Below are 22,784 nucleotides of genomic sequence, written 5' to 3' on the forward strand. Positions count from 1 at the left end.
TGCATGCTTTGCTCGGTTTCCGGGGAACAAGAAAAGCTTCCTGGCGCCTCTTGAGGCGTATTGCATGCTGGGATGTATGGGACGTTTCCTTTGGAAGACAGCGAACTGTATTCTGGGATTTGTAGTCCCTGCTGGGGGTGGAATGTAACGGTCAGCTACCGGTCGCTGAGTACCTCACTCAGCACCCGCAGTAAACTAAAGATGAATCCTGAAGAGGTAGGGGAAAGGAGACCTTCTAGTGCATGAGGACGTTTCTAACACGGAGACTCTTTACAGTTATTTCTTTAAGGGAGCTGCTTCCAGCCAAAATCTTTCTTACTTCCTGATCAGTCCGGAAGTGGGTTTCCGTTGCGGTGAAGTGGGACGTCTTGGGAGTTCAGTAAGGAAAGTTAAGCATGGCGATGGGGAGGGGACGACTTTTTGGTTTTCTCGTTTCTTGTGGACTCAGTCCAGCGCCACTACCCGCCTCGGGTAATGTTATTGCCAATTTCCTTCAAAAACAACTTATAAGGAGAAAACTTTGTTTAATGTGTTTAATGTGCCCAACAGTGACATAATGGAAATCGCCATCCTAAAAAACCTTTTGGTGTTCGTAACTGTGATGGGTACCAGTTACAAGGTTGACGATGTTGTTTTATCCATCCATCCCGCCGTCCAAATGTCAAACATTTATTAGGTACTTAATTTGTCTTACGAGATTTGTAGGCGCCAAATTTACAAAGACATGGCCCCTGCCCTTGAGGGAGTGAACCTGATTTTTAGGAATTTGCAGTTAGAAACAACATTTTGTCATTGTTGGTGAAAGTTTCGTCTGTACTGAAAACAAAGTTAGGATTATGTTGCAGAATTATCACATGACAACATGTCCCATATCTTTAAATTCCAGTCTTGTTTGTCTGGTTGATTTAGACTGGATGACCAATCAGTGAATAGTTTGGGTCCCAGGAACATTTTGTTTCCCTGTCATCTATTCCACCCCACTTACAGCAAATAAATGGATAATTCTACCTCCTTCTAACCATATTTCATACACTGAGGTGTCACGCCCTGTATGAGGCCTCTCGACTTCTCCAAGCAGAAATGATCTTTCTCTATTCCCCCAGCACACACTACAGCAGGGAACATATTGAATCGTTGACTTACATGGCCGCCTCCCTCTTTAAGTTGTAAGCACCCAATGGTCCAAGAGCTTATTTCTGTATTTCAAACGCAGAGCAAGGTGCTAGGCTCACAGTAAATGCTCAGTATATATTGAATATATTAACTGAATGTCAAATAATAAGTGGTAAAACTTTCCTGTAGTCTTGTTCAGAGACCTTAATTTTAAAAATATATATATTTATTGAATTTCTGTGAGGGCACTGTACTTGCAATGGGTAGGTGGCATGTAGAGGTTTTCAAATATTTTTAGACTTCTTTATTTAAACGAATTCTTAAAAGCCTAACAGAGCTACGCAGAGCACAAAGGGCCCTAGGAACCGGCAGCCCCTAGCCCCTCCTTCTTTGCCCCCTTGGCCCGCCTCGTTAAGAGCGCAGCGTCGAGGTCCGGAGCTTGGATTTGCTGGGCTGCAGCCGTGGCCCCGCCCCTCTCGCCCCCGGAGCCCTGGCCCCGCCCCCCCAATCCCACAGGGTCGGTCGCGGCCCTCGGGCTCCTCGCACCGCTGGAACGCTTTGCTCTCCGCGCTTTCTCTATAAAGTTGTTGTTGTGGCTTCCGCCGCGGGTGGAGGAAGATGGCGTCGGGAGGTGGTGGCTGTAGCGCTTCGGAGAGACTCCCTCCGCCGTTCCCCGGCTTGGATACGGAGTCTGAGGGGGCAGCCGGGGGGTCAGAACCCGAAGCTGGGGACAGCGACACCGAGGGGGAGGACATTTTCACTGGCGCCGCGGCAGCGGTGAGTTCACACCTTTCGGGGCAGTAAGCGGCAGAGCGCCCCAACAGAGAAGAGATGCCAGGAGAGGGTTCAGGGAACTGGGGAGAGTGGGCCTGGTGGACGTCGCCGCGGTGTCTGCAGTCCCGGCTGGGAGGTCCTGAATGAAAGCCGATCGGTGGGTTGAGGAATGAGGGGTGTGGTGGCTTCGCCGCCGAGGTCCTTAAGAGCCCAGAGCCGCTGAGACCGTTCTTTGGCCCTGCGGTGTGATCACCCCACAGATCCACGGGACTGTTTTCTGGTTGTGCCCTGGCCATGCTGACTCAATAGGTCAGGATAAGGGGTTGGGGTGCAGACCTTTCCTCTGCCTTACTGCTGCTAGGTTGAAGAACGTTACCTGGCATAGCCCAGGATGGTGACCCGCCCACAGATCCTCTGCTCTTACCAGTTATTACTAAAGGCCCATTCCAGATCTTAGTTTATGAAAGTTAGGTTGACTCCTCTCTTCAGGAGAATAGGGTCAAAGCCCGTTGTTCAGCTTAGGCCCTGCCAGGTAAATTACTACATAAACCAGAAAACAGTGTTCCTGTTAAAGGAAAGCATTACAGTGCCAAGGACCTAATTGGGAGCAAATCTGTAAATGGGAGGAGCAAATGATATTTCCCATAGTAAATATCCAGATTTCTAATTAGAGAGACTACAAAAAACTAATCTTTATATGGGGAACATGATACTCAATAATCAGTTATGGAACTAGTGGAGATGTTTGGGGTTGTTTTATGAGAATACTGACTCATAGCAGTTTCAGTTAGTTCCAGGTTTTAAAGTTCAGTGCTGAGTCTGTGAATTTATCTTTTTATCTTGGATAATGCTTCTCTTCATAGTAGCTATTCAGAATCTAATTGACTAAAACAACTTTAAATTTGTTATGTAGTATGTGTCTGTAAAAGTCAGAGACTAAACTTATTTGTGGCAGAAAAAAAGATTATTCTTTTTAAACCTCTTCTGTGACAATCATTAGAATTTTCCTTACACGGTATTCAGGAATTAAGCCCATAATCAGTGCTCCTAAAGTGCTTGCTGATGCTAACATAGCATTAAACTTTCTAATGAAGTCTGTTATCCCAGGAAATAACTCTTGCTGTTATTTTATCTTTGTTCAAATTTTAAACAAGTCTTTGTATAGTTAATCTCCCATAAGTCATGGAGAACAGCTACTGTTGGTAACTACTGGGATGAGAGATATTCAGACCAAGTATCTGAAAATAGAAATTCTGGCACTGAAAGTGATTGGTTCCTGAACAATTGTTGATTTATTTTCCAAAAACATGGCTGGAAGGGTGAGAAATCATTATCTAGAGTTCTCTAAAGAAGTTCAGGAAGCTGTGATTTAATTGATCTCACCAAGTTACTTTATGGAGGCATGATACCTCTCTCCTAAGGTTGTAAAATTAAAATATCTTGCCTACTTTCCAGCTAATGGGAGGAGGGGATCACAATGACCTTGTTCAGCCACAGAAAACAATTTTTATTTATATTTTTATTTATATTCAATCCAAGAAAACTGAGTTGCTAAGGAAACTGAAATACCACTTGTTAGCTGTCTTTCCTTGAGCTGTCTCTCCTTGATACTAATTTTCAGGAAGCCGAGACCACAAGTTTCCTCACTAGTTAAACTGTTTTGTTAAACAACCATTAACTACAAATTATATTTCAATAAATTCTTTAGCTGTAAGCGAGAAGATGTAGGGGATTGCAGCCCTTCTGTATTTTAAGGAACAGCACTGAAGGATAAAGTAATTAAAGAGAGTGTGCTTTGAATTCTGACTTAAATCCAGACTGTACTACTTGCTTGCTTAAATTTGCATAAACATCTCAAGTTTCTCACCTACAAAATATGAATAGTAATAGTGCAGTTGGGCTCCCTATCTTGACTTTGACATCTGAATTCAACCAACCACAGATGGAAAATACTGGGGCTGTGGGGGGTTGCTCTGTAATGAACATGTATAGATTTTCTTATCTGTAGTCTCCAAACAATACAATATTAAAAACTGTTTACATTGTATTACGTACTATAAGTAATTAAGATGATTTTAGGTTTAAGGGAGCTGTGTAGGTTTTATGCAAATCCTATGCCATTTTATACAGTGAACTTGAGCATCCCTGAAAATGGATGGAGCAGAGCTACAGTTGGGTAGATTACTGGAACCATTCCAGTCCCCATCATATATGGAAGGAGGGACTACCTTTTTTTGAGGGGGACCAGTACTGGGTATTGAACCCAGGGCCTTGCACATGCCAGCAAGCACTCTATTGCTGAGCTGCATCCCCAGCCCAGGTTTGCTATATTTACTTCTGTTGTTTTGAGAATTAACTTAGAATATCTGTGAAATTCTAGAACAGTTCCTTCCACATGTAAACGTTTTTAAAAGTACTTAATGTTTTGAGGGTTTGAGCTATATTTGTGATGAGCATTTTATAAACAAATTATTCTAAGAATAATTTTAGTTTATAAAACTAAATAATTTTAGTTTATAAAATTATGGGTTTATAAAACCCATAAAATGTAATAATGGATTAGAAAAATTAATTAACCATAAAAAATGGATAATACAGTTTATCAAAATAAAAACTTAGGTCTAGCCAGGCACAGTGACACAAGCCTGTAATCCCAATGGCTTGGGAGGATGGAGAGTTCAAAGTCAGCCGTAGCAACAGTGAGGCGCTAAGCAGCTCCATGAGACCCTGTCTCTAAGTGCAATATAAAAAAGGTCTGAGGATGTATCTCAGTGGTTGAGTGCCCCTGAGTTCAATCCTCAGTACCTGCCCCCGCCACCCCCCAAAAAAAAACTTAGGCCTATAAATCCAGCAGCTCAGGAGGTGAGGCAGGAGGATCATAAGTTCAAAGCCAACCTCAGCAATGTAGCAAGGCCCTAAGCAACTTAGTGAGATCCTGTCTCAAAAAATAAAATGGGCTGGGGATGTAGCTCATTAGTAAAGCACCCCTGGGTTCAGTCCCTGGTACAAAAACAACAACAAAAAATGTAATAAGATTGATTTAATCAACTAAAAGCTATCAAAGTAGGCACTCAGTGACTGGAGTAGTTTCCTATTGATATAAGTGAATCTTCATGTTGTGTTTTGTTATATTTGGAGGTAAAGAGATGGGCATTAAAGAATTGAGAAGTTGAGGCTTATAAATTTTTAAAACTAATTGTATGCATACAATTTTCTGGACATAGTATAACAGTTGCTGCTATTAATCATCCCATCTGCTTTCTTTTACAGCCCAAGAGTACTAGGCTTTGTTAGTACAGAAATAAAAATGTGATTTGAGTATAGTATTGGTTTTGTTAGTACAATAATAAAAATGTGATTTAATTTATAATAGAAAGAGCAGCCCATGATATACATCTCAGAATCTATAAACCAGTTATTTGAGTGGAAGAGACTGAAGCAAAAGAATTATTAAAACAAATCTGAAGTCATTGCTTTTAGACTGAAAACCAGCTTGTGAAAGGTCTAATTCTTAACAATACCTAAGATGTTTTCTTCTTTCTGCCTCTTTGTGGGCCCATAAATAAGAAAAGTCTGCTTTAAATATATTATCTGAATTTGAATCCAGATGTATAGGATTAATTTTTCCCTTAACAAGAGACTGAAGTGAAGTCTTTCTTTTGGTTCTCCTAGTTCTTAAAATTGTCATGTTCAAAAAAAGACTATAAATGTCATGCATTTTTCCCCTCATTTGGTTTATGGTCTTATGGTCTTATTGCTCACTGGTCTTATTTGCTAAGTTCTAAACCTAAAGTGATTACATTGAAGCAAATTCTTTTATTTGCCTTTCCAGGAGTTCTTATATGCCTGTCCCTCGTTAGCAGCATACTAGGACTGTGACTAGATTTATCTTCTAAATAAAAGGAAGAACTGTGGCAGGTCTTCTCATGCTGACAGAAAGGAAGAAAGCATAAATATTTTCAGTTCATATTTTGGCCAAATTTGACAACTTCTTTTGATGGTACATCAGACCAATTGGAATTTTTTCCCATTACTCTTATTTTGTGAATTGAAGCCCTAGTGATTACAGAAATGTCTGGAAAAAATGAAATAGGATAAAGAAGGATTAACAAAAGGAACGTGAAAAGTCATATGATGAAGCCAGGCGTGGTGGTGCATGCCTGTAATCCCAGCAGTTCGGGTGACTGAGGCAGGAGGGATCGTGAGTTCAAAGATAGCCTCAGCAACTTAGTGGGGCTCTAAGCAACTCAGTGAGACCCTGTCTCTAAATAAAATACAAAAAAGGACTGAGGATGTGGCTCAGTGGTTAAGTGCCCCTGAGTTCAATCCCCAATACCAAAAAAATAAAAGTCATATGTTTAATAATTTGATTAGTCAAGAGTCATTTATGTATGTTGCTGGGTGTGATGCTGCAGACCTGTAATCCCAGCGGCTCTGGAGGCTGAGGCAGGAGGATCACAAGTTCAAAGCCAGACTCAGCAATTTAGCAAAGTCCTAAGCAACTTGGAAAGACCCTGTCTCAAAATTTAAAAAAATTTTAAAAAGGACTGGGGATGTGGCTCAATGGTTAAGCTCCTTTGGTTCAATCCCCAGTACCCCCTCCAAAAAATATTTACATATGTCTGTATGTCTACTGGTATTTAAGATTTTTTTTTTTAATTTTAGTTGTCCATGAACTTTATCTTATTTGCTTATATGTGGTGCTGAGAATCGAACCCAGTGCCTCATGCATGCCAGGCAAGCGCTGTACCACTGAGTCACAACTCCAGCCCCGGTATTTAAGATTAATGTACAGTGTTACTTACTTTTATTGGTATTTAAATGTCTTGGGGATAGCAGTTGACTTCTAATTGACAGTGTTTTATGTAGACTGCAGAAAATTATGTAAATGTAAGTTATATATTAACATTTAAACAGGAAAGGGCATAGTCATAGAATCCAGCTCTAAATCTGTGAGTTGTATAGTATGTATCCTGGTGGGGGGAGTAATTAATTTGTTTTAAATTATGGTTTAAAAAAACACATAAAATGTACAGTCTTAATTGTTTTAGATGTACATTTAAGTAATGTTAAATATATTCACATTGATGTGAAACATCTTCAAAATGTTTTCAACTTGCAAATCTAAAACCCCCTATCCATTAAAGAATAACTCCCAGGCTGGGGACAACTCCCAAGCTCAGTTGGTAGAGTGCTTGCCTCACATGCACAAGGCCCTGGGTTCAATCTCCAGCACCACAATAAAAAAATAATACCCAGCCCTTGGTAATCACCATTCTAACATTATGAAAATAATTTTCTTTTTTGTTGAAACAGAGTCCTTCTTTATTGCCTGTGCTGGTCTTGAACTGGTGGGCTCAAGCCATCCTCTTGCCTCAGTCTCTTCCCAGTAACAGGCCATACCACTGAACCTAGCATAGTTTCTATGATTTTGACCATTTTAGATATATAAGTAGAATCATGCAGTATTTGTCACTTTCTGACATTTATTTTGCTTACCATAATGTCTTCAAGGTTCATCCATATTGAAGCATGTATCAGTAGTTCATTTCATTTTAACATTGAATGATTTTCTGTTGTTTGTATCCATCATATTTTGTTTATCCATCACCTACCAGACACTTGGGTTGCTTCCACCTCTCAGCTATTGCAAAAAGTTCTATTTAGAATGTGAATGTGTAGGGGCTGGGGAGATAGCTCAATTGGTAAAGTGCTTGCCTCACAAGTACAAGGCCCTGGGTTCAATCCCAAGCACCACCAAAAAAAAAAAAAAAAAGTGAAAGTGCAAATATCTCATCAAGACCCTACTTTCAACCCCTTTGGATGTATATCCAGTAGTGGGATTGCTGTATCATATGATAGTTCTATTTTAATTTTTTGAAGAACTTTCATACTGTTTTCCATAGTGGCCACACCATTTTACAATCCCACTTCAGCTCTTTTCAGACCTTTCATGTTTATAGAATAACTTCTTTGGATCCGGGACAGAATTTGGTAGTTTTATTAATAGCAGTAAGAACATTGATAGTTCAACTGGCCAGTATTTTAATTCTCTGTTCTGTAAAAGTACACAGTGGTTGTTCCCAAAGTGTAGCCTGTCCTCAATAAGTTACTTGGCTCTTAGACATTTTGTGGTCTTAATCAGACTTCTGAAAGTAAATCTACAAAACAATTTCTTTAAAAATATCTTTTTTTCCCCTCAGTACTAGGGATTGAACTCAGGAATGCTCTACCACTGAGCAATATCCCCAGTCCTATTTATTTATTATTTTGAGACAGGGTCTTGCTAAGTTGCTGAGGGTTTCTCTGTGTTGGCCAGACTTGCTTCAAGCTTATAATCCTCCTGCCTCAGCCTCTACAGGCACATTGCTTCAAACACTGCTTTTTGGAGTTAACATCAGAAGTTGAAATTCCACATTCTGATAAAAGTATTCTTTAAAAAGTCAGTGATAGGTATTATGGCCAAAGATTCACTTTAGTGAAATGATAAACAGATTTTACTTCTCAAAAATTTATATTTCCCTAAAGTACATAGACTCATTGATTTATTTATCATTAAATTGCCATAGCAGTTAACCTAACTTTCAGAATTATGGAGGCATACCTATAATCCCAGCAATTTAGGAAGTTGAGGCAGGAGGATCTTAAGTTTGAGGTCAGCCTCAGCAACTTAGTGAGAAACTGTCTCAAAAAGGGTTGGGAATGTGGCTCAGGTTCAATCCTCTGTACCCACCCACCAAAAAAAATGTAGTTATAAAGCCCTTTTCAAGGAAGAGAGAAGACTTATAAAGCTGTCTAATAAGAACCCAACTTTAAATTTATTTAAAATTAGAGTTTGGGGCCAGGCATGGTAGTTAGATGCCTGTAATCCCAACAACATGGGAGGCTAAGACAGGAGGATTGAAAATTTGAAGCCAGCCTGGACAATTTAGCAAGACCCCATCTCATAATAAAATTTTAAAAAGAACTTGGAGTGTAGCCCATTGGTAGAGCCCTTGCCTACCATGTGTGAGGCCCTGGGTTCAGTGCCCAGTGTTGTTTAAAAAAATAAATAAATAAAGAATTTGGGACATGAGAGAAACAGCAAAGGTTACTGTTGGACTTTTTCTGCTTTCTGGAGGGATTTGCTGCCCCTTTTGCTTACTCAGGTACTTTTGACTTGGTCATTTACAATTGGTTAGGTTGGGAGGGGAGAGGGGAAAAAGAATACTCTAATTTCTCTCCCGTGGTCTTCAAAGCTTCTCAGCACTCTTAAGTAACTTTTGGCATAAATAAATCATGAGTAGTTGATTGTTGCTAGAGCAAGTAGCCGTAAATATCTCATCTCCAGGAAAAGCCTGTTGCTCAACTTTTTCTGGCTTATTCTTTTGCTTAGTCAAATGGACAGCTGGAGCTTCAATCTGCTTTCAGAGCAGAGTTAGACTGGGTTTGCTTTTTCAATTCAGAAGAAAATCCATCCATTAGTACTCTGATCTTTCTGCAGTTTTCTGGGCCCTTCTGAGTTCTGTGAGTTTGAGATCCAAAAAGTTTTGTTGAGAAATTATAGTAGAAAATTAAGTAGAACATCTATAGCTTAATTTTGGTAGATAATGTACTGCCCTTTCAGTTTGAGATCCCTAGAGACCTTGCTCATGGTTTTCCTTAACTAGCGCAATGGTCAGGTTGAGGCTTACTTTTGCCATCCTCTAGCTCCTCCTTTTCCATTTTCAGTAGACCTCCTACCCTCTATCTGTGCTGTGGACTCATTGGGCAAGGCAGTAAAGCCTGTGGATCCATTCTCAGAATGTTTTTAAAAACATTTATAAAATATAGCATGTAAGAAGGAAACCAATTATATTGAGATATAGTTATCAACATTAAAATAATTTTGTATTAATAATAAGTATTTTTTAGTTGTAGATGGGCACAATACCTTTATTTATTTACATGTGATAACAAGCATCAAATCCAGTGCCTCACACATGCTAGGCAAGTGTTCTACCACTGAGCTACAACCCCAGCCCAATAACAAGTATTTTTAATGCTAGTAATAGGTACAATAACTATATAACTTTTAAATAGAGATGAGCACAAATGACACTTTAAGATCTATAGCAACTATGATATTATAAAAATATCTTTTTTTAATTTTTGGTTGAACACAAGGGTGCGTTACCACTAAGCTGCATCCCCTAACCTGTTTTTGGTTCATTGTGTTTTTTTGTTTTTGTTTTTGTTTTTTTGAGAAAGGGTCTTGCTAAATTGCTGAGGCCTCATTAAAATGCTCAGGCTGGTCTCAAACTTATGATCCTCCTGCTTGAGCCTCCTGAGTTGCTGGGATTGTAGGAATGTGCCACTGAGCCCAGCACCTAATATCTATAAGATATAGTCTCAAGCATTGTTATTGCAATTATAGTTTGTTGCTTATCTTTATAGTTGAAGAAAATGCTAAATTTCAGTTATAGGCTAGGAAAAATGAAATTGTAATTTTATTCCCTTTCAGGTTCATAGGTAGCCCCTGAATTCTGTGGTTCATGGACCCAAGATAAGAACCCCTAATATAACTCCTTAAGCTATGAGAGGAGTAATAGTGTGACATCATTTTAGCTCACCAAGTTCACAGAGTAAGATGCACTCTACTCCCAAATCCAGTGGACAATGAATGTCCATTCTCACAAGCACAAATGCACCATTTTTTCTCCATGTTTTTATATTGGTGCATTATAGTTATACTGGGATTTGTTACATATTCATATGTGCACACAATATAACAATATAATTTGGCCAATATCATTCCCCAGTATTTCTCATTTCCCTCACCTCCCTCTCCCTGATCTTCCTTCCTCTATGGATCTTCCTTTGATTTTCATGAGACACCCCCCTTTCTTTTCCTTTTTTCTCTCTAGCTTCTCACGTTATGAGAGAAATGTGACTCTTGACCTTGTGAGTTTGGCTTATTTTGCTTAACATACTAGTCTCAACTTCCATCCATTTTCCTGCAAATGACATAATTTCATTTTTCTTTATGACAATAAAAACTCCATTGCACATATACACCACTTTTTCTCTATCCATTCATCTGTTTGTGAACATATAAGTTGGTTCCATAGTTTGGCTATTGTGAATTCAGATGAATGATGCTGGGACAGGAGTAACTTACCTGTGGTAGACAGAATGAAGCCCCCTCTTTTCCCAGTAAGGTATCTACATCCAAATCCCAGAAGCAGTGGATATGTTAGGCTACATGGCAAAGAGGAATTAAATTTGAAGATGGAATTAAAATTGCTAATTACCTGACCTTAAGATGAAGTAATCATCCTGGATTATCTTCATGGGACCAGTGAGAGGAGTAATATGGAAGGTGACTGAGAAGAAAGACACAGAGATTCAACATTGCTGACTTTGAAGATGGAGGAAGAGGACCTCTAAAAGCTGAAAAGGGCAAGGAAACCAATTGTCCCCTAGAACCTTCAGAAAGAAATGCCCCACTGACATCTTGATTTTAGCCTGTACGATGAAACCTGTATCAGACTTGTATAGCACTATAAGGTGATAAATTTGCATTATTTAAACTTTAAATTTTTGACAATTCATTAAAATAGCAATAAAATATACTAACCCATTTCATTTCTATCAGTGAAGATGACAAAAGGAGCTGTATTTAATGCTGCAGTCTTCCAGGGTACTGTTTTAAAGACTATATGGCTGCCCTATTTTCATCTGGGTATAGCTCCTGTCATTGACTTATTTCTAATTTTTCTTGCCTTACTACTTTAGTGTGATCACACAACTCCTTAGCTCCATCTTGCCTTACTAAATTGTACTTACTTTCTCTCCAAAAATGAGTAATATTCAGAAGCATATCTCTTGAATGTAATGCATTGGTTCTGCGTGAAGTAAAGAGCAGTTGGCAACACGAGGAAGAACCACAACTGGCTAACCTACAGGGAAGTTACCCGGAATCACAGTAGGCCTTTTCAGTACTGAATGACTGTGTCAGCTTTGAAGGGCAGCAAGCCCACATCTGTTCTTCCCTGAGCTGAGAAAATAGGGTTAATGACCTGGGCCTCATAGCTTGAGACTAGTAATTTTTGAGAGATACCCATTTGCTCTTCACAAAAGTGTTCTCTTGCTAGATGATCTTTCTGGTACCTGTCTGCAAATTAGTATTGGTCTGTATTTGTGTTCTTATAATTATAAACAGGCTTATCAGTGGAACCACCTGCTAGAATTAATAGCCAAAGGCAGTAAAGCAAATGTTGGATATCCTAGCTAGGAATTCTATCTACTAACAAAAAAGAATGCTTTTATATTAAAAAAAAAAGAAAAGAAAAGAAAAAGACAAGGAAATAGCAGTTTGGCGGCTTTATTTATTACAAACTAACTTTTTATCTGTTGCCTAGAAATTTATCCCCTTTCAAACAGATGAAGAGTTATCTGACTTCTTGACTAACAAAAGGTTTTTAAAATATAGATTATAAAGCAAGGCTTATTTTTCAGTCTTGAGTTTACTACTCAATGTAATCAGTGTATCTTCTTTCTCGCAAAATAAGTTCATCCTGGAATTTGCAAAATAAGTTCACCCTGGAATTTTAATTGTTGAATCAAAATTAGTTTTCTAAAATGGAAGGGAGAGGGCTGGGGTTGTGGCTCAGTGGTGGAGCGTTCACCTAGCACTGGGTTCAATCCTCAGCACCACATAAAAATAAAAAATAATAAAATAAAGGTATTGAATCTATTTACAATTTAAAAAATAAAATGGAAAGGAGACCAGCTGGAGGGAAGAGAGGAACAAAAGCAGAAATACTGGAAATGAAATTTACCAAATTATCTTATATTGTGTGCATGTACAAATATTGAACAACAAACCCCACACTATATATAATTATAAAGCACAAATTAGCTCTCTAATATAAATTATACATTATTAATAGTAATTTTTAAATGGTCTTTTAACTTTTCATGGCATATGAAATGCTTTGTTACAATGCCTGGATGGATATGTATTTTAGTGACAACTTATTATTATAGCTCTAGTCTCATGGAAAACTTGTTTTCTTGGGTGAATATGGGATGCCATGAACATGTGTCCCTTTTGTATCTTAAAAGTGGTTCTGCTCAGTTAGTTTTTAAAAAAAAAATATGATTGTAATTAAAACTTGAGAATATTATTACAGCTTGAAGGCTGTGTGTTGGGTACTATACCGTCAAAGAAAGCAGCTTAATTTGTCCAGTGCCAGTCCAAATTAACTGAAGGCACGTTTGATATGAACAAACAAAAATAAAACAAATATGAAAAGAAGTAAAGTTGAGAGGGGTACTGTACAATATGACAGAAAGAGGGCTAATATATTATTTAAGAAAAGTGGACTGGGGAGGTAGCTTAGTGATAGAGCACTTGCCCATGTACCAAACCCTGGATTTCATCCCCAGCACCCCAAAACAATAAAAGCAAACAAAAGTGTACCCAAGTGATGATAATTTATGTACAAAAATAGGCAAAGGACATCAAGTTAAGCCAAGGGGATTAAATGGCCGACAAACAATCTATTGCCCCTAAAAATCAAATGTGGACTTATATTGAAGATGAACATCACAGCATTATTTGATGAAATCTGAAAGCTAGCTAACTGTCCAACCTTAAGAGAATGATTATGTTGGAATATACCCACTTGATAGGGAATTAAGTCATGCTGGGCATAGCGGTTATGCCTGTAATCCCAGCAGCTTGGGAGGTTGAGGCAGGAGGATCGTGAGTTCAAAGCCAACCTCAGCAACTTATTGAGGCCCTAAGCAACTCTGTGAGACCCTTTCACCAAATAAAATATATTTTTTAAAAGACTGGGGATGTGGCTCTGTGGTTAGCTCCCCTGGGTTCAATCCTGGTACCACGGGGGGCCCTGGGGGGAGGGGGAGGAATTAAGTAACTAAAAGTGGGATTTTGTACTTTTTTTTTTTTTTTTTCCAGTGCTGGGATCAAACCCAGGGCCTCTTACATGCTAGGCAAGTACTCTGCCACTAAGCCACATTGCCAGCCCCCAAAATGACCAGAATTCCTTTTGAGCTCTGCATCCCCCAATTTATTTATTTATTTATTTTGATGGTGTTAGGGGAATTGAACCCAGGGTTTCATCATGCTAGTCAACTGCTCTACCACTGAGCAACACCCCCAGCCTTACAGTTATTAGTGACAGATTAAAAAAAAAAAAGGTAGGGGGAAGAAACAGGACACGGAGTTTTACACATGTAGAAGATTAATTTTATAAAAGAATTGCAGAGGAAAATTAAGGTAATAGGTATGGTAATCAGTCTGTCTTCAGCTCTCTTAGAATCAACTGTGTTTGATTTTGGGAATGGGTTCTCAGAGGAGATCTGAGAGCAGTTTTCTAGTCTCACAGGTTGAAGTCACTTATCTTACTGAGGGAGCACACATTTTTTAAAATCATATTTCTAGTCAAACTTATTGGTTTGGGCTTGAAGGTGGCTGGGTGGAGGAAGAGAAACAGGTGCTAGTGCTCTTGTTGTCCCTGTATATCCCATTCATCTGGGTCTGTCACTTAACAGACTGCTATCTTAACACTGCTTCATAAAGTATTAGTCATAAACCTTCCAGGATTAGGTGATAGATCAGAAGTGGAAAGCTGGCTTAAATTTATTCATCTGCAAATAACAGGAATAGATTCTTGTAGGCATTTTTTTAAAATGACCAAATTCTTAACTGACTTTCCTGTTACTTTAGTCTCCCTTGTGAGCTACTAGTAAATTACATTTGTGCACATACATTCTTCCTGTATACTGGGTTTTAATCTATCTTGGATCTTTATCTGGAGATGATTGGTGTCGGCGGGAGGTGGATTAAAAGAAATCAGTTAGTTTATGAGATTCTGTTCTGTACAAGAGTGAAGGAAGGAAGTGGTTGTGTATGAGGGTGGTTGCAGTTTGTGAGGCAAAGGGAAGTACTAGTTTTGTTTTTACCCAGTTATTTGTCTTCTCTCTGATCTTCTTGCTTTTGTTGCCCAGTCTGGTCTTCTGGCTCAAGTGATTCTGCAACTTCCCCCTTCCCAGTAACTGGTATCTCAGGCATGCATCATCATGCCCAGCAGACAGTGATTTTTGTTTTGTTTTTGAAGATTGTGGAAGCAGATAGAGGACAGGACCACTGTCTCAACAGAATTGGTATAACATGTAGGCATATACAACTAAGTGCTCGTTAAATTTTATTAACATAGAGAAGTTGCAGTAGAAGCATTATTTACTAATATATATCTAAATATTGGTAAGTTTCTTTCCTAGTGGGTGACCCCACTATGGTGATGAAGCTGTTTGCATGACAAATTCAGAGTACCCAAATAGATCTGTCATTTCACTTTGTTCTGTTGGGTCAGAAAAGGTCTGTCTCTAAGGAACAAAATCCCTCAGATTTGTTAAGGACATGTTTCATAAAAGGTTCAGGTCTTTTAACTGATTTAGCCTTAGGGTCTGACTTCAAAACCCTGCAATTCCACACTGATAGACTTTTGAAACCAGATTCCCAGCTTTCTGTGCATGTGCTGCACAATCCGGCTTTGTTCCCTCTGGTACTGGTCTGGGGACCCACCCCACCCTTGTTTGCCTCTTTCAATAAAGGCCATGTACTCACTGTATTTTCACCGTGTGCCTAGTAGGCAAAGCATGACTGGTTTTTATTCTCCTAGCTTGAGAGAGTGTGGTTGAAAATTTTGTACGTGTGAGAAGGATGAAATGAAAGTTGTATTTACAAACAGCATTAGATGTAAAGTGTATACCCTCTTTTGCCCATCAGCTGGGTTCGTAATATCTGCACAAGTGGGCTTCAGTTAACAGTTCAGCCAACACTATAGAAATAAGCCAGGGTCAGAGCTTGAATTCTGAACTCCAGAGTGGTGTCCTGGTCACTAGAATGTGCCTCATCAGCATTTGAAAGAATAAAGGTCATCAACTGAGAAGGAGAAATGCATTTGGACAGATTCTTTTGAAAATTATCTGTGCATACACACACCATTGTTGTTATGTGCTTTGGGGGATAGGGCATTTCAGCAAGGTTATAGTTTTAGAAATTAATCCTAAATTGTATGAACCTATTTTAACTCTGTGATCATTTGAGTAGCAGCACTTTCATTACTATTAATGATTTGCTGCTAATCAAACTGGCTGACAAGTGATCCTGTTGTCCCCTACAACACTTGGGGGAACAACCTAGGAATGAAGGGATTTGCATCAAATATTTTTTTCTAGGCAGGTTGTTTGTTTTTAATAGTATTGTTTTATTCAGAGTATCTCACTGTTTTCAGAGTAAACCCCAGTCTCCAAAGAGAACCACATCCATTCTTCCCATCAACAATGGCTCCAAAGAAAATGGAATCGAGGAGGAACAAGACCAGGAACCACAGGATCTCTTTGCAGGCAAGTATGGACTCAAAATTGAACCTTCTCAATAGCTTTTTTTAAGTTGAAGTAGGAGAGTAGGAGAGAAGAAAAAGTAGGAGAGAAGAAAAAAATGGTTGGACCAGCAGCATAAAGCATAACTGAACGACAGTCAGTAAAGTTGGTAGGCCAAAGCAGAGATTCTTAGAGAAGCCATGGAAGATAGATGAGAAATATTGTTTAGAAACAGGTTAGGAGGGCTTTATACATCAATAATTTGGGTTTGAATTTTCATCCTAATGACAATTAAAAGCCTTTGGCAGTTTGGGGTAACAGATGTGTATGGGCAAAGTAATGTTTTAGAAAAACTGATGTAGAGAAATTATTATATAAAATGAGTTGCAGCAGACAAAAACAGGAAGCTTTTTAGAAGACAGTCACAGATCAGTTCAAGACTGAAATGACAAAGACCAAACATAGATGATAGAAGTAATCAGGGAAAGATGAAATTTTTCAAAAGGAAAACAAATCTGGTGTCAGTTTTAGATGTAATGGATGTCAAAAAAGCAGGGAAGACTGAAGACCAAATTAAATGGTTCAAGTCCAAGAATCGAAAAGAAAATGGTACCATTTTAAGAACCAAATTCTAAAGAAGAAGGAAAATAATGACTTTAGGAGAAAAGTTAGTTTGGGGTTTTTGGTATTTTAAATTGGGATGCGAAGAGAAATACCCGGGAAGTGATTTTACTGTGGTACTTTACCTGGTAAAGAGAAAAGAACTGGAAATGTGGGAATCTTCTTCCTTGAGGTGGTAGTCAATATTGCCATGTGAATAAAAGTCTCAAAGGAGAGAATGGAGAGCAAGGGGAGACACAAGAGGATAAAGGGCAAGATCTTGGGAGGACTCTCACATTAGAACTCTGGTAGGAAATTTTAAAAAGACATGAGAGGGAAGAAGAGATTAGAAGGAATATAAAGATTTAGAAGATTTTCCACTTCTTTTATCCCTGAAACTTGAAGTGCACACTATTGATTTGATAGCAATTATTTTTTGGATAAAATTTCTGCAGGAGAAATTATAAACGTGAAAATGAGTTCTTTCCATTATAGGATAGATTTAAAAGGTAAATTTTCTATCTTTGAGAAAACTTAACATGTGTATAACAGACTTACTCTCATGCCTGGGCTTTTGTACGTACTGGAGATCTTTATTAAGGACATATTTATCAGTGATAATGATTCTGATTTACTTTATTCCCCTTCCAGTTTCATAAGCAACTAGTATGTCTCAGTACTAAGAAAGGAACATAAGATATTTCTAAAAAGGAATGTCTATAATGAGACATTTAGTTTAGGACTTGAATAGCTTCTCACATGTTTTATTTACTTATTTATTTTATTTTTGTGGTACTGGAATGAACCTAGGGGTGCTCTACCACTGTGCTACATCCCCAGCCCTTTTTATTTTGAGATAGGGTCTTGCTCAGTTGCCAAGGTTGGCCTCGACCTTTCAATGTCTCCATCTCCCAAGTAGGTGGGATTATAGGCATGCACCACCACCATATTAACTATAGAAATTTAAAGGTTTCAATTTTATTTTCTGCATCATTAGTCTGGTGATGACCAGAATATCTGATGGAGCCCAAAGGCTTTTTCCATTGCTTTTATCAGGAGTTCAAAGAAAAAAAGCGTATTTTAATGTAAGTTTGAGCATCTTTGTTATATGAATTTTAATAGAAAAGATACACCTTTTCAAAATTCTTTTACTAACATGAAAGTCAAACATTTTGAATTAGCAGTAGTACTTCCTATTTCATTTCCAAACAAACACATATATTATTTCTGTGGAACCTGCATGATGGAAATATCCTACACATACTTCAGCTGGCTGTTTGTTTCAGACTCCTAACAACCTACCATGTTCATTATGAATACTTTTTTCTGTTTTGTACTCCTATTTCTGGTGGAATTATATTACCACTGTTTTTGCTTTCCTGATAGGACTTTCTCCTAAAGTCATTATTTTCCTTCTTCTTTAGAATTTGGTTCTAAAAATGGTACCATTTTCTTTTCGATTCTTGGACTTGAACCATTTAATTTGGTCTTCGGCCTTCCCTGCCTTTTTGACATCCATTACATCTAAAACAGACACCAGTTTACATTACATCTAAAACTGACACTATTTCTAACAGTGTAGCAACTTTGCAGACATAATTCACATTTAATGATTAGCACACTGACCTAGAACTTGATTATGACTTCTGGGCCCCATTTCTGTTTTTCAAATGAAAATCTAAAAAAGAAAAAGAAATAGCTTTCTTTGAAGTTCCTAAGACAGACTAACACCTACTGATCAGACCAAACCTGAATGGATATTTATGTTTCTCTTTACTTAAAAAGAAAAAAAAATTGAACTGGTTAGGTTTAGAACGTCTAGCTTCATTGCTCCAAGTTGAAAGTACATCCTTTTTATTTGCATAAGAACTCTTAATGCCTAAAAATGGTACATAATGTTATTTTAAAAGTTCCCTCTCTGGAACATTTAGAGAGTAAGTAGTTCCACTCAACTGAGTTTTCCCCAGATAGACAAAAGTAGCTCTTAAGCACTACTTAGATCTGAAAGATTTTCAGGTATTGCAGATATAATTTTTTCCTATTTGGATAACATGTTTAAATATGATTCAGTCTTTATAAGCATAACTAAACTATAATTTTGAACAATTCTTAAATGTGCTAAATTAACAATGATTGTCCTCAGGTATGGCAAACTGCCCTTTCCTGTGTATTAATAACTGTGTTTGTATCTTTTTGTTGCCGTTGTTGTTGTAGACGAACACAGTACCTTTATTTTATTTATTATTTTTATGTGGTGCTGAGGATCGAACCCAGTGCCTCATGTGTATGAGGCAAGTGCTTTACAACTGACTCACAACCCCAGCCCTGTGTGTTTGTATTGTGAGTCTGATTTTTCTGGCTTACATTTTTCCTGACTCTCCTTTGATGTTATTTTTTTGTCAGTATGCTTGCCTCTTCTTCTTACACATTGATTTGTAAAGCAAGTAACCAAACATTGTCCTTTTACAAACAGTTACAACAAGGATAAATAGGTTTGATGTCAGATTCTAAAGGAATACCTGCAAGAGTAAAATTAATTGGTACCCTTATTTTGACTGTGGAATCTTTTTGCTTGATCCATTTTTGTTTGTTCGTTGCAGTATTAGGGATTGAACTCAGGGCTTCATATATGCTAGGCAAATGCTCTGCTACTGAGCTATATCCCAGGCCTTTTTTAAAATTGTATTTTGAAACAGGATCTTTTTAAGTTTGACCAGCTGGCCTGGAACTTTTGATCTTTCCACCTCAACCTCCCAAGTAGCTGGAATTATAGGCATGTGCTACCACCTGGCTTGATTCCTAGTTCTTGCCTAAATTCTAGAGGGAGAGGGTGACCAAGCAGTTGTGGTTGGAAAGAAAAAGGAGAGATTGCTCTACTCATAAGCCTGTGCTAAAAGAACACTTTCCCTCATGTTCTTTCCCTTTTATCCATGTAAAAATTGTGATTCTTGCTCTCTTAATCTGAGAGCCTCCAAGTATTTACTTAATAGTACTTGCTGTTGTTCGCATGAGTCTCAGCCTGTAGAACTGAAGTTCAGCCTTCAAAGACCCATTATTGACCTTCATTTAAAAATATCAACTGTTTTCAGATGCCACAGTGGAGCTATCACTGGACAGCACACAAAATAATCAGAAGAAGTTACCAGCCAAAACACTCATTTCTCTTCCTCCACAGGAAGCCACAAATTCTTCTAAGTCCCAGCCAAGCTATGAGGAGGTGAGAATCTGTGCTATTGATCTGGATGCTTTTGGATATTTAGGACTGTGTGTCACCAATTTAAAGTTCAGTTGAGTATCAACCTTGAGAACATATTTATGATTCGTGAAGGAGACCTTCTGTGGTTAATAGACAGCTAGAATCCTGTAAAGAACCCTTTCTTAAACAGTCTGTTATCCAGAGGATAGCACTAATGATGGTGTCTGAAGTTTCTATATTCAGGAATGTAGTCTCTCTCCACTCCCTCCTTAGCCTGAAAGTCTAAGTCTTCCAAAATCTAGTAATTATTCATTGTCATCAAAATGAGGTTTCAAGGGGATAGATGTAACAAAGACCTGTGAACTGGCTCCCAACTTGAAATTGTGGGCATTGGTTAATTGAAATTATTGGAAATGGACAGAGCTGGACACTGATATATAGAAGGTTATATCTTGATTCTGTTATGTGACTATAAAGTTACAGATATATTACTATGGATAAAATTAATAAACTTTTTGTATCAATGTTTATTAATGGATAAAATTAATAAACTTTTTGTATCAATTTTCATGACTTATTTTTTCTTTAAAAAGCTAGAGGAAGAAGAACAGGAGGATCACTTTGATTTGACAGTTGGTATTACTGATCCTGAGAAGATAGGTGAGTGTCCTTGGGACTTCTTGTGATATTAGGTTTCTTTTATTTATTTATTTTTATGTGGTGCTTAGGATCGAACCTAGTGCCTCATACATGGTAGGCAAGCACTCTGCCACTGAGCTACAGCCCCAGCCCTTTACTCCCATTTTAGATCATAAATTCCATTTAAGCACCTTAAAATATGTTAAAATTCTGGGATATGGGTACTCACTTTGGTAGCACATATACTAAAATTGGAAAGATACAGAGAAGATTAGCCGGGCCCCTGTGCAAGGATGACATGCAAATTCATGAAGCATTCAAATTTATTTTTAAAAAGTAAAATAAAAAAAATTCCTCAAGAACTTTGAAACTTTTGCTATATAACATTTGTCATGCACTATTGATATTCTAAATGAGATGGGGAAGTTGGCATCCTCTTCTCATAGATGGAAGACTAGGGGACCCAAGTTGAAGCATGATCAAATTGAAGTTAGATTTTCAAAAATATAATACTTAACTTTGGCCAGGCTTGGATTTTAAGATAATCTTCCCCTCTCCCAGGTTTGTGAAAATTATTAGCAGTAAACAGTAGACCTTGACTTTTCCTTGTTCCAAGTGTAGTCCCTTACAGAAAAGGCTATTTCAGAACTTTGTCCTTCTAAACAAAGGTGATGTTCATATGGTTAAGAACACAAATGTAACAGTTTCTTAGAACTAGGAACAGAAATTTTTAAAGTCTAATTCCATGCCTCTCTCTTAGATCCTTATAGCCTCTGGTGTTCCTTGGCTTATAGATGTATTATTTCAATGTCTGCCTTCATTGTCATATGGCATTTTTCCTAAGTGTTTCCACATCATCTCCCTTTGGTGCATATCTAGGTCTTTGTCTGACTTTCCCTATTTTTAAGAACACCAGTTACGTTGGAGTAGAACCCACCCTGATGTCCTCATTTTAACTTGATTATATCTTTAAAGACCATGTTTCCAAATACGGTCACATTCTGAGGTACCTTAGTACCTCAGACATTCAACATATCTTTTTGGAGGGGCATAATTTACCCCACAGTAGGATAATTTCAATGTCCTATGGATTAGATTTATTTGAACACAAATCACTCTTGGTGATAAGCTTTCATCCCCTTGACTGTGATTCTTAGTCATGCTGATGCCAAGAAACCAGCTCATTAAGACATTTTCATATTCAGGGCCTGATTTTTTTTTTTTTTTAATTTTTAGTTGTAGATGGACACAATACCTTTATTTTATTTGTTTATTTTTATGTGGTGCTGAGGATCAAACCAGTGTCTCAACACGTGCTAGGCAAGGGCTGTACCATTGAGCCCAACCCCAGACTAGGGCCTTATGTGTGCGCTATTTATTCAATATGTGCTTCTTAGTCCTGAACACATCTTTATAAATTAGAATCCTGCTTTCACCGGGATACTCTTTCTATAATTTGGTAATTTATATAGGCTATCTTCACCTCTTGGAAATTATTTAGGAAATGTATATAAATTTTCAGACTCTTTTATTATTTCCATTTCCAGATCTTATGTATTCCGTCCATATGTAAACAGTATGTCTTTTTTCACACACATTGCCTTATTAAAAGCAGCCAACATACAGGCAGTGTCTGAAGATCATGCTGGCACTAAATTATGAAACTGGTCTTTTGTACATTTAAACATGACTACTTCAACAGTGAATGAAATTTTGAATACTATTTCTATGAAGTAAATTTAGCTTTTTTCTTTCCAGTGGTAAATATACTAAGTAATATTAGGCAATGTAGTACAAATGGTTTAGAAGAGAACTAAAGGTGTGGTAATCAGCATAAAATAATTTCTAAAGCTCAGCTTAAATTAGCTTAATTGCTGTTGTATATACATACTCATTTGTTAGGTGTTGAGAAGGTAGAACAGGCATGCCCTCTATTCCTGTATAATCTCCAGCTTCTTTGTATATTTAAAACAGCAAGCATTTCCAGCCATCTTTTTGAAACCAAGTTGTTGTATGTGACCTTGCTGATCCATTACTGCCCCTTCTTCCCCTGACCCCTCTCCCAGAATTAATTCAGGAGCTTAAG

The 22,784-nt window shown here is 37.9% G+C and overlaps 1 protein-coding gene across 3 annotated transcripts in view; it reads left to right on the top strand.

Moving 5' to 3' along the window:
- The first annotated feature begins 1,626 nt into the window (after window positions 1-1,626).
- SNX1 (sorting nexin 1) overlaps window positions 1,627-22,784 on the top strand; it is a 34,996-nt gene continuing 13,838 nt past the window's right edge. Inside the window, exons 1-4 of one of the 3 annotated variants that reach the window (XM_079130233.1) lie at window positions 1,627-1,890; window positions 16,176-16,287; window positions 19,953-20,080; window positions 20,653-20,719. In XM_079130233.1, coding sequence (XP_078986359.1) covers window positions 1,732-1,890; window positions 16,176-16,287; window positions 19,953-20,080; window positions 20,653-20,719 — 466 coding nt within the window. In that variant the 5' untranslated portion in view covers window positions 1,627-1,731. The remainder of the gene's footprint in view (window positions 1,891-16,175; window positions 16,288-19,952; window positions 20,081-20,652; window positions 20,720-22,784) is intronic. The other 2 variants (XM_079130234.1, XM_079130232.1) reach the window with 2 other exon arrangements.

Source organism: Sciurus vulgaris (genome assembly GCF_902686455.1).
Source record: "Sciurus vulgaris genome assembly, chromosome: 2".
In the NCBI taxonomy this organism is placed as follows: domain Eukaryota; kingdom Metazoa; phylum Chordata; class Mammalia; order Rodentia; family Sciuridae; genus Sciurus; species Sciurus vulgaris.